Genomic DNA, 12,939 nt, shown 5'->3' on the forward strand with positions numbered 1-12,939 from the left:
CCAGGTGGAAAGCCAGAAATTATCCCTGAAAAAATAATTTATAATCTGATCACAATTATCAATGAGAACACCAAACAAAGTTTTACCTGATAGAGGCCTTGTAATATGAGTTTATGCAAGATTTCATTGTAGCGAGACGAATTGCGTGTCACTTCTCCAAGCCGTTTGCGGGCATCTTCAAGCACGTTACGAACATGATCTTCTCGAACTTTCAAGGCCTTAAGACGGGCTTGATTCAGCATGTTTGATGACTGACTGTAATAGAATTCAAACAATATATCAATAGCCCACCACACACGAGGGAAAGAAGAATCAATCACCACTACCATCATAGTCATCCTAATTCTTATTATAAAAATAACTCTTGTTACAAATACCAATACAGCTGTATACAATATTTAAGGTGGAACGTAGTTTACAATCAAATATTAATATTCCATTTTATTCCATAAAACAATGATAATCAACAAATAATGGGTGAATTTTTGTACTGCAGAACAAATACACAGTCATTGTGAGAGAACAAGGTGGATCAATTCAATAAGGAGTGCAAGAAGAAGAAGAAGACACCTGGAGTGAGACGTGATGGAAGAGGAATGGTGGGAGGAGAGAGGAAGGTGGAGAAGTGCCATAAATGCCCCGACCTGGTAGGAGCTGGGTAAGGGGAAAAGAGGAGGATGATGACATATCATATTAGTAGAAATTGTAATCAATGAAGAAAAGATTATTTGATTCTACCTTAGATAATCATGCATGAATCCACTACACCCTAAAACATCTATCTTAGAGATTCCCCAGAAAATGTTATTTTTTTATGCCCACAGAACCAGTCGTGATGTAAACATAAGCACGTGCTTGGGTTAACGTTTACTGGATGCTGCTGCTGCAGAACATCTACGCGCAGACCTGAAATTAGTTCGTTAGCCACATCATGGCTAATGCGATTCTAGATGTAAAATGTCCAAAAAATATATCCTCAAATAATTTAAGTCAGAAAAATATACAAAAAACGATCTATATTCATTGTTATTTAATATAAACAAGCATTTCAAATTGAAGAGCGCAAGGGACGCATGCACTTATGCTTGCCCCACCATTTCTTAAGCTGTGAGCATGTGAAGCAAGCAGATACAGTGAGTGAGTGAGTGAGTGAGTGAGACATTACTTGTTCTTGTGCAATATGGATCACTGAGTTGAGTTCATTAAGCATCGCAAAGGGAAATCTTTGAAAAGTGACGCGAAGACAATTGTATTGAATGTGTTTCATAATTTTTTTGAGAAATACCCGACTTTAGCTTTAAAGGATTTGCGAAGTTGACATCAGAGTTCACTGGTGTTTCGGAATGGAGTATTAATTCCGTGCGCAGCGAACGACTGCACCAAGGATTGGTAACAACGCCCAAAAGAAGCGCCGACTTGGAAGGAGTTTACCTTTATCAGATTCTGATTAGGCAAAGCATTGCACTTTTTAATTGTTTTAATATTGCCTTTTCTATTCTATAAGGTCCCCTCTAGAATTTTATTTTATTGAAATATTGAATGTGTGCAGTTTTACTTATATTCGCTGTTGTGATTGATTTATTACGTATTTACGTTTTGGCCATAAATTCAAATCTACCTTTCTTTTCTGATATGTTACATATCCAGATGTCATTTGCCATTCATTGTTGTTTATTTCTCGCAGACAGTGAGTATAATATGACTCATAATCCGCATCACAATTGCATGTCCACTACATGTTGACATCAGTGGTATCCGGCAATGGTCTATGTCAGGGCCTCTCAGAGTGCATGCACTGTGCACAAGATGACTTCACTTGATTGACCAGAGTGCAGACCCCCACTCCTCGATTTGGAACAATAGCGCTGTCTCTCTCTTTCCCCACGCCTGTCTCCTTCTTCCTCACTTGTTCCGTAGAGCTCCACATCCGAGCCGAGTTGAGCCGAGTAGCCCAGAGACGAAGTGTTGGTCCGAAGCGAACCGAGCGGTACCGATGCACAGTGCACGGAGCTCTTGCGCCTCGATTTGCACACGTGAGATTTTGGGAGTTTGAGAGGCCCTGGTCTATGTAGAGCTAACCCTGACGTAATCACTGCTATCACGCGAAGTAACGACAGTTTCAAGACTACCCACGAGGTTCCTGCCATGTGCTTGGGAGTAGCCTAGTGCTTCTCCAATTAGCGTTCAGACCACGGATGGATACATACGGATACACAATGTTCTTTGTTTACATCAGATTTGGTTCTCTCGGTGATGGCAGAATAATGTAAGTGCTTGTATTGTGTCAGATCTTCTACGGACAATAAGTTTATCCAATAATCTGAGTATGTTGAGAATCATTATACACAACACAACTTCAATGTATATTGGAATTATGAATTTATTCATTCAGACAAATATTTCAGGTTTCCTATGGGAATCAATATCTATATCATATAAAATACACTGCTGTCCATTACAACTGCAACACCACAAAGGAATTAAGCCATCACAACCAGATTTATTGTACAGAATACCAATCGCACACAAGCGACATGATTATTCTAGCAGCTCAGTAGGAGATGCAGAACATGGAGAAATCAGTGCTGTGTGGCCTCATCACAGATGGCAATAACCGTTGCTATATGACGCGGCATTGAGGAAGAGACTTTGGAGATGTCCTGTAGCAGGCTAGTTGTCATCAACCATGGACTACGTTTTCAACGAGCAAGAGTTCTGGAAAACATGCACGCTGAAGAAGCAATGTTACATGGTGGCACTGTTCTGTTGGTACAGAGTCCCAGGCTGGTCCTGAAGACAGGGTACAACAACAGGCTCCAACACATCCATGATGATGCACTATAGGTCTTTTCTGCTCTGATGGCGGGTGGCCTACATGCTGTCAGGTGAAGCAGGGAGAATGGGGCCGACCAATCCAGCACAACGTGAGAGGCCATTAAGGGAAAGAGACAGAGGTCACCATTACAACGTTGCCAGGAGCGCCCGCAGGCGTGTAAAGTTGTGTTGAAATCCACATAACTTTGAAATACAGAGCTTGGTACGTTATAGCTCAAGAACGGCCTCTGGATGAGTTTTATTATTTTTATTTATTTCATTATTTTTATTTTATTATATCTTTGATGTAGTATGATACGAGTTCATTAATAATGCATATAAAAAGTGCATTGACAACAGATCGAAAAATAATTCGTTCAAAAGTACAGAGTTACACAACACATTTGTTCAGTGTCGGGTATTCGCCCTTTATGTAATAACTGAGGAGAGTTCTTCTTATTACATCTTTATTGAATCCGTCGACTGCCTTTGTTATACAGTTCCTTTTGATTCATTTGCGTGACGATTGATTGAAATGAGATGGAACCAGATGACTGGATACTGTCTTTAGCTTCCTTTACTATACACTGTACGGTTCGCGTATTAACTTGACAAACTTCCAACCCTCTCTACTGCGCTTTATACACACTCACTAAAGAGCCATTGTTTTCTGCTTCCTTTTGAAAATATTCATGAACAATGGTGACCATTTTTCTACCTTGGCTCCTTATCTCCTTCCTCTTTGCCATTATAAGATATATAGTGCAGTTATTACGTACAACAACAGCAGCAGCAGCAAAGAGCACTGTAAATAGAAACTAAGGTCCCATCACATGCCACGAACACGTTAATTGAAGAATGCAGTAAAGGACACGGCAAGAATTACTCATAAAACAAGAATTATCCTAAAACAAACTCGTCAAGCAAGCTCTTAGTAATACCCACACGCACACTGCAAGGCTACTCGGCAACACAGCAGTTCGGAGAGCCAAGTGAGCACGGCAAACTCCCCTGGCGACTGAGCAGTTCTCAGCACCACCGCCAGGCGATCTCTTGCCTGATCAGGCAGTGACATACTGCCCGCACCCCACCTCCCCTGACAGCATGTAAGCCGCCCACCATCAGAGCAGAAAAGACCTATAGTCACTGGTCAGTGTACCAGTAATGCAGACTAAGCACAAGTGGGACTGGAATCCGATGACATCCCATATTATTATTCCAGGTGCTGAGTTGGTATTACGATACATTATACAGGACATAGCCAGACATGCACCATGGTGCCACCAGACAAGGACACAGCCATGGTGGTGATGCAAAGAGAAGCAGGACTTGTTGGGGAAAATGATGGCATGCCATTCATCCCTTCACGTCCAATGTTCCATGCACTACTGTAGCCACAGTAACTGGCTCCTAGATATGATTCACTGCTGCAGATGGTGATGAAATTTTATGCGGACACAGGATGATGCACCACATGCCTCAAATTCTGAGTGAGGGATTTTTATGTAGCTGTACAATCCAAAATCACCACACAAATGAAATGTCTGTCCACGTGCTCGTTGATACAACAGGGCCATTGCCTTCCACCACATCACTCAGCCTATCCCTCCTCAACCAACCGATCCTGTATCCACTTCATTGCCATTTAATTTATTTCCAAGTGACAAATAATTCTGCAGCAGTATAATTCAAAATCCCAATAGGCCATGATTCTCCTGCATGGCTGTCATCTTCAACATGGTATACTGTGCACAAGAACATTACGGAAACACAACTATCACTCAACGGTTTTCCAACCTCAGCTGAACAACTAATCCTGACATTGTTCTACCCAAGCCTACGCATTCCCCCTGGTGTACCCTGATTCCATCAGGTGCGTCCTTACTGCTGCAAATTTAATGGCCAGCAGTGTATAAGATTGTGGGGTCGCAATATAATAATAATAATAATAATAATAATATTGTTATTTGCTTTACGTCCCACTAACTACTTTTACGGTTTTCGGAGATGTCGAGGTGCCGGAATTTTGTCCTGCACAAGGTCTTTAATGTGCCAGTAAATCTGCTGACACGAGGCTGATGTATTTGAGCGCCTTCAAATACCATTGGACTGAGCCAGGATCGAAGTTGTCAAGTTGGGGTCAGAAGGCCAGCACCTCAACCGTCTGAAGCATCAGCCCGGCGTTACTTTGATACTATAGAAATAGGTTGTTTTACCCAGTTCTTAAATTATTTCATGCAGCTGAGAACAAAGTCACCATAGAATAATGCTAGTCATGATGTGATAACTTGGAAGCAACTGTTATAGTTTGCTCACAGCATACAAGATCACAAGAACTGATGTGATAAAACAGGAAAAACTGAACTAGTTCGCTATGCAGTTCGGGTCATGTAGCTGTGAGCTTGCATTCGGAAGATAGCGGGTCCGAAACCCCACTGTCGGAAGCCCTGAAGATCGTTTTCTGTAGTTCCCCCGTTTTTACAGCAAGCAAATGTTGGGGCTGTACCTAAAGTAAGACCACACTTACAACCTTCTCATTCATAACCCTGTGACCTGCCTATATTGGTGCGAAATAAAACAAAATGTAAACAACTTTTAAATATTTCTCTTCTTTATGTAAAACAAGTTCCTTCTGATTCAGTATATTGATGAAAATGAGTAAAGAAACTACTAATCAGTCTTGAGTATGACAATTAAGCTCTTCTGAAACCATTTTGATCTTGTGGACATAAAATACAAAGGAAGTTCAATACATAATGCAACACACTTTTTTTTTTCTAAAAGCAGGTTGGTTTTATTGAGGATTCAAATACACCATGTTATTCCCCAGTCCTTTTGCTACAACACTCTATTTTTTAACATAATCTCCATTCAATGCTATGGCTTAGGCCACCGTAATGTGGAGGCCTGTATGCCTGCAAGGTACTATTCGACTGGTCGATGTTGGAGCCAATGTCGTGCTGCATCGATAACTTCCCCATCATCCACGTAGTGCTTCCTGCAGAGTTCATCCTTCATTGGGCCAAAAAGATGAAAGTCAGAAGGCGTGAGATTCAGGCTGTAGGGTGGATGAGGAAGAGCAGTCCACTGAAGTTTTGTGAGCTCTTATCGAGTGCGTAGACTTGTGCGAGGTCTTGTGTTGTCGTGGAGAAGTTCATTTGCATTTTTGTGGCTACAAACATGCTGATGTTTCTTTAATTTCCTTAGAGTAGCACAATACACTTTAGAGTTGATCATTTCACCAAGAGGGAGGACATCGAACAGTCTCAGAAGACTGTAAGATATAAATTTCATGATAATTGATCCGTATTGAACTGAAATCACAATAATAGTTGAATATTTTATTTATGAGTCCACCTTTTCAATACAAAGTTGTGCAATATGTCACATTACATCTCCTTTTGCGACTAGTTTCAACCTAAATGTAGGCCATCATCAGCCAAAACACAAATCATCAATTACATCAAATAAACCAAAACAATGTAAAGATACAATGTCATTTAAATGTGTGTAACCCATGGGAATTGAAATTATGACTGGTTACTCAAATGCATACTGTTATAAGTTCAAGTGATTCAAGACTTAATATAGTGACAATAATGTTAAAAATGATTAAATTATGTACATAACATGCATGCATCATGGCAAGGCTCTAAATATAATAGACTCTATTACAAGTTGCTTCGGATAAAGGTTCTTAATGCTTATTAAGATTCACACATAGAAGTTTAACTAAGGTTGACACTTTACAAGTGTTGCATTCTGTTAAAAAGTTCAATTTGAGTCGACGTCAAGTTGTATTCACAAATACATTAAAATAAGACAACAACCACTTCTGCTCCACACGTTGCAGCAAAAGGTCAACTTCATGGTCCGCAGTGAACTGCAAAATCCTACCACCTTCCAGAAACTACCAATTTATTCAGACTTTTATGTGCAACAAATAATCATTCAAGAACCTTTAAGCAGAAACAACTTTTAACAGCATGCATTGTACTTACGTGCATTAATTACATGTTTATATACATAGTTTACTTATTTTAACGTCTCTGTGAATACAACTTGACGTCAGCTCAAACTGAAATTTTTTAACAGAATGCAACACTTGTAGAGTGTCGCCCTTAGTTCAACTTCTATGTGTGAATCTTAACCACCATTAAGAACCTTTATCTGAAGCAACTTTTAACGGAGTGTATTACATTTAGAACCTTGCCTTGATACAAGCATGTTATGCACACAGTTCAATAATTTTTAACGTTATTGTCACTATATTAAGTCTTGAATTACTTGAATTTTTAACAGAATGTATTCAAGTAACCGGTCTTAATTTTAATTCTCATGGGATACACACATTTTAAAGACATGGCATCTGTACACTGTTTTGGTTTATTCAATGTAATTGTGTGATTTGTGTTTTGGCTGATGATGGCCTACATTTAGGTTGAAACTAGTCCCAAAAGGAGATGTAATGTGACATATTGCACAACTTTGTATTGAAAGTTATAGTTGGACCCATAAATAAAATATTCAACAGAAGACCGTAGCCATGACTTTACCAGCTGAGGGTACGGTTTTGAACTCTTTCTTCGTGGGAGAGTTGGTGTGGTGCCACTCCATGGAATGCCGTTTTGTTTCTGGTTCGAAGAGACGAATCCATGTTTCATCGCCTGTAACAATGCTTGACAAGAAACTGTCACCTTCAGCTTCAAAACGAGCAAGCAATTCCGCACAGAGGTTTCTTCTTTGCTCTTTATGGTCTTCTATTAGGTGTCGAGGAACCCAGCGGGAACAAAGCTTTGAATACTCCAACTGGTGGATAAATGTGTCAGCACACAGACGTCAAGTTCAGCAGCGAGGTGTTTGACTGTGATCCGTCGATCACCTCGAATAAGGGTGTCTGCACATTCAGACTTTGCAGGCATCACAGCTGTGTGCGGCCGGTTGGCACGCGGAAGATCAGACAGGTTTGCTAGGCCTTTTTGTGATGATGAAATACGTCTCGCCCAAAGACTCGCCGTGATTTTGTCCACTGCCAGGTCTCCGTAGAGATTCTGTAAGCACCTATGAATATCTGTGATGCCCTGGTTTTCTGCCAAAAGAAACTCAATAACTGCTCTCTGGTATGCACCTCTGTTACAGACGCCATTTTGAAGGCTAGTTATAGCGCTGCCACCTATTGGAAATTAATGAAAATCTACGAGATGAAGAGGGAATATTCAAAGATGTCCCAAACAAAATTCCAATTTAAAAAAAAAATCAAAATTGGCTGGGAAATAAAATGTGTTGCATTATATTGTCCCCGTTAAAATTGGCGATATTATGAATATTTTAACAAGTGGAAAGTGAAAAGTTTATTGTCTGCTTGTAACTGCAGTATATCATTTGCGGAGTTGTGGCGAGCTGAGAACGAGTTTTTTTCGTCGTTCAGAGGGGTAACACACCGGCAAGACTGTGCCAAGGTCAGAGCAAACCACGTGACTGCCTTCGCACGCGCGCAACCTAGCTTGTTTCTGGAATAGTCTGAGCCAATTAAAGGAGACCATCAGCCAATTACCGTTCTCGGTGAAGAACACACCTCCCTGGCTAATTAGATAAAAGGCCTTGTTTCGAGTAAATCGCTCTCTTAATGTTCTTAATGCTCTTAATGTTCTTGAAACTCTTACTCTGAATATCCTTCGTCGTGCTGCACCACATTCTCAGACCACGTGGAGAAGTAATTTCAATTCAAGTCGACGCCGTTCTGCTAGAATTTAGAGAAACCATTAGTGAATTCTATGGAATAAAAACGCCTAGGAGCCAAGTTAAGTGTGACAGTGTAGACGAGCTATTTATATTCGGCGTGTGCTTGTGCAAAGTACTTAATTTTGTCATCTCAGTTACAGCTTGTGACCGGCATTCTACGGAAGTCGTCGTAGAATTGAACATCTCAAGATGGATAATTCTGCAATCACCGACAACATCATTTCATCGAGGGACACCTGTTGCAGAGCCTCCATGGAGCTGTAAAATGTGAGGCGTATCTGGTAATTGGAAGGAGACTGACCGGAGGAGTATGCTGGAATAACTGACTGTCGACGAGAATCGAACCCCATCAAAAACTTGAGTACCTTTTTAATTTAATTTATCTGTCTTACCTTTTGTACAACTAGAGGTCTTTCTTCTTAAGTCGTAGATCTATTAGTTTGTTGTAGTTAGAAATATTTCATTTTTCCACTTCTTAAGGTGTCGTGGTAGACTAGATACGTGTGAAGGAAATTTTGGAATCTATTAGAGTAGACATGTAGGTTGTCTTTGAATGATTTCCCATGCTTAAGGAATTTTATATTTAATATTCACTGACCACACGATAAATCTACTTTCCTTGTAATGTTGAAAGTTACTGGATGGAAATTTGCGTGTACATTTTTGAGTGAATAGGGTCGAACCTAGTGTCTTTCAAGATCACTTGTTGCATTTATGATGAAGTCATCTAATTTTACGATATTCCTTGAGGATCAGTAGATGTAATAATCACTTAAATAATAATAATATTAACTAAAGATCGGGTAAAACAGAAGTAAACGCTCGTGAGCCATAAAATTACTGTAGAGTCCTTATATGTGAGATTAAATGTGCTCTGTTCATGAAGGGTCTGGAATATGACCAATCCTGAGGGATACTTGTTGTATAATTGTGCAGTCGACGATTTAATGATGATATTTGACTTATTCTTGTGTATTGGGAGCGCAAGATGGAATATAATTATTGGAGCACGTGTTGCGAGTGTATTTCATAGATAGGAAATAAAAGTAATACAAGTAAGGCTCACGCTTGCGGTAATTTCAACCTGTAGCCCAAATGATGGTAGTGCTTATGGATTTTACTAGAATCTTCCATTATAATTTCATGAGTTAGATGAACTTGCATTGATATGTGAAATGTGTTTCTACCAAGTGATACCCATGACTTCGATCACTAGCCACTATAAATGAAGGATAATTTCAGTACACGGATTATTTCTGCTAGACATTACGCGTCCCGACCACCAATAAAAATCATGCATAAACTTGCCAAAACAGGATTCGATGTAAATATGTACATAAAAACGTGTTTCCCTAGTGTGAATGTGTGAGTGTATGTAAATATGTATATTTCTCTTGTGTCATGTTGGTTTCATTTGATTTTGATCTGGTCACGCACTCGCTGTGACGCAGATTGCACTCATCGTTGTGTGTTGCCTTAAGAAATAATTTTCATGCCCTTAAGGGAAAGTTTGATTAAGTTAAGTCGAGGAAGACTAGGAAGAATTAATTTTCTTAATTAGCGAGATTTAAAAGGAAAGATCATCTCGTTACTTTATGAAGGCACTCGATTTGTAAATAAAATTTATTTAACTAGCTCACACGTTGGTAATGAAAATTTCTAAAATTTGAAATACTTTAAGATTAATTTGAATAGAAATGAAATACAAAGATCAGAGGTAGAAATTCGTTAGCCGCATGATTAATTAGAGTTATGATGAAAATAAGTCATTTATAATTAATTCAAAATAATTATTCTGAAATGCTAATGACGATCATTAGGTAAATAATGCAGTGGAAATTCAATAAGAACACGATCGTGTGACAATGAAACATGGGCTAATTGAATGATGAGAAATTAATAATAATAATAATAATTGAAATAATAATTAATTAATTTTGAGAATTTTGAAATCAATTTTCATTTTCTACTGAAGTTCATGTTGGAGTCATTGACTATTATTAAACACTGTAAATGACAAATTCAGTTAGGTACATCTTAAAACCACGTGTTGAGACCACTTTGAATTGGTAAAGCTTTGAACACATTTATTGTAAAACCCTCGTTAGCAAGACAGCTGTTTATGATTTTATGAAGTTCTATGTTAATTTATTTAATTCTTTCAGTCAAGTATTTTGATTTGAAAAGGCAAGAGGCCTAATTTTTCTTTGGTTTCATTACAGCACAGTAAGGCTGGAGATTAAGAACACGTGTCACTCTAAATCGAGGAAGAAATGCAATATTATGAAAGTTCTATTTTGTAAAAAGAAATATCAGCCAGAATGTTTTCCTTTGTTTGTTTGCTTATGTGAATAAATGTCAGAGTGTTGTTTTAACATTTCTTTTTATCCTGCTTGGTCATCAATCCTTAACTTAAATGCCTCTAGAAAGTGATAGCCAACGATCGAACGGTCCACCTTGGGATCTCTCGCTCGACGGCTTGGGCTTAGCTCGGGAAAAATGGGGGCAATATATTGAATGCCCCTCATAGTAACGAAGCCAAATCTGATTTGTTCTTTAGACTTGTACAAAATTGTGAGTGTTGTTACACAGATAAGACCACCTTTCTGGTTTGCAGTACCACTACTCTAACAATACAATGTTAATCAGGAAATTAAAAATATTCTTATTGTAATCTGACCAGATGACAACTGCTTAAACACAAAGCAGAGATCCCTCTGGCTGCACTTCCTTGGATCAAAATTCCTAGGCATCATCTTGTGCTGGAAACTCTATGCTTTGTTTTCAGTCAAGAACAATTTAAGCAAGACGGAATCATGCTAGTTATACAGTTAGTATGTATGTACGTATGTATGTATGTATAAAATAAATAAATAAATAAATAAATAAATAAATAAATAAATAAATAAATAAATAAATAAATAAATAAATAAATAAATAAATAAATAAATAAATAAATAAATAAATAAATAAATAAATAAATAAATAAATAAATAAATAAATGATCTGCACTTAGGGCTGTTACTCAGGTGGCAGATTCCCTATGAATGGTTTACCTAGTCTTTTCCTCGATTTCAAGGAACTTGGAAGTTTATCGAACATGATAAATTATTCCAATCCCTAATTCCTCTTCCTACAAATGAATATTTGCCCCAATTTGTAAACTTTATATAATGGACTTTACTAATTTAAAAAAATTCCCTGAAGCTTATTCGTCTACTAATGTCATTCCATGCCATCTTTCCACTGACAGCTTAGAACATATTGCTTAGTCAAGCAGCTCATCTCCTTATGGTCAAGTCTTCACAGCTCAAACTTTGCAACTTTTCTGTAACATTACACTTTTGTCAGAAATCACCCAAAACTGCTGCTTACCTCTGGATCTTTCCCAGTTCTCGAATCAAGAAATCCTGGTGAGGGTCTCGTACACTGAAATCATACTCTTACTGGGGTCTTACCCAGTGACGGTTTCTCCCATAGAGCATTGGAGCAATGAACTTCCATTCTCTGTGCTTACACATTGTTCTATTTATTGATTCCCTTGGCCAAGAACACATCTGAAATACGAGCCCAAGCAACTTGCGATGTGGGACTGTTCGCAGCACACAGTAGTAAATATGTAGGAGCATATCTAAGACTGCACTTCCACAGATGTGCATCAGTTTGTGGGTTTGGGGTAGAGCAGGGAGAAGAGGAGGTGCTGAACAGCAGGCAAGGGGATGCGGGAGGCAAGACATGAGCTTGAGCAGAGCTGTGGTGAATATCAGAATATGGAGCATGCGCAGAAGCTTTGTTACGCACCTAGCTGAAGCGAATTCCACATTGCGAGGTTCCTTCTTGGCTTCTATTGGTCTTCATCAGGTACAACAACTGCTAAAGCATTTTTTTTGAATAACAGACGACGTATATAGTTATAATAATGCCACAACATTAACGCAGCAAAGCTAAATAAACCGTTATGAGTGTATTGTGAGTAGAATTGCTTTTAGTGTGTGGTATTTGTGGCTTTATTTATATAGTTATACGCAAACTAAAAGTACAACGAGTACGCCTAGTAGTATTGATAGTGTACAGACTATTATAAAAACAAGCTTCTTGTCCTTGTCTCTTGAAAACAAAATAGGAGTAAAAACTGTCGGTAGTCCTATGCCAGTGCTCTGAATAATAAAGCAGGTTTAGTAGATAAAGCAGGTTAATAAAAAGCCATATGGTGTACATTGCCTTGTTTGTAGAGCCGAAAGAGAAATCACTACCCCTACCGTGTATTGTCCAAAACAAAGAGTTTATTTGGTACACACTGGCTCAAGTTCCCGTTATCTTAACAGCAAATAATAAGATTAGTGGGCATTTGGTCCACGCCGTAAAGGCCACTTATGGTCAAGT

The 12,939-nt window shown here is 38.7% G+C and overlaps 1 protein-coding gene across 1 annotated transcript in view; it reads right to left on the reverse strand.

Annotated features, from left to right (window-relative positions):
• The window catches only part of Vha26 (V-type proton ATPase subunit Vha26), a 47,885-nt gene that overhangs the window by 16,223 nt on the left and 18,723 nt on the right, over positions 1–12,939 (reverse strand). Inside the window, exon 3 of the mRNA XM_067142936.1 lies at positions 87–255. Coding sequence (XP_066999037.1) covers positions 87–255 — 169 coding nt within the window. The remainder of the gene's footprint in view (positions 1–86; positions 256–12,939) is intronic.

Source organism: Anabrus simplex, chromosome 3, assembly GCF_040414725.1.
Source record: "Anabrus simplex isolate iqAnaSimp1 chromosome 3, ASM4041472v1, whole genome shotgun sequence".
Classification (NCBI taxonomy): domain Eukaryota; kingdom Metazoa; phylum Arthropoda; class Insecta; order Orthoptera; family Tettigoniidae; genus Anabrus; species Anabrus simplex.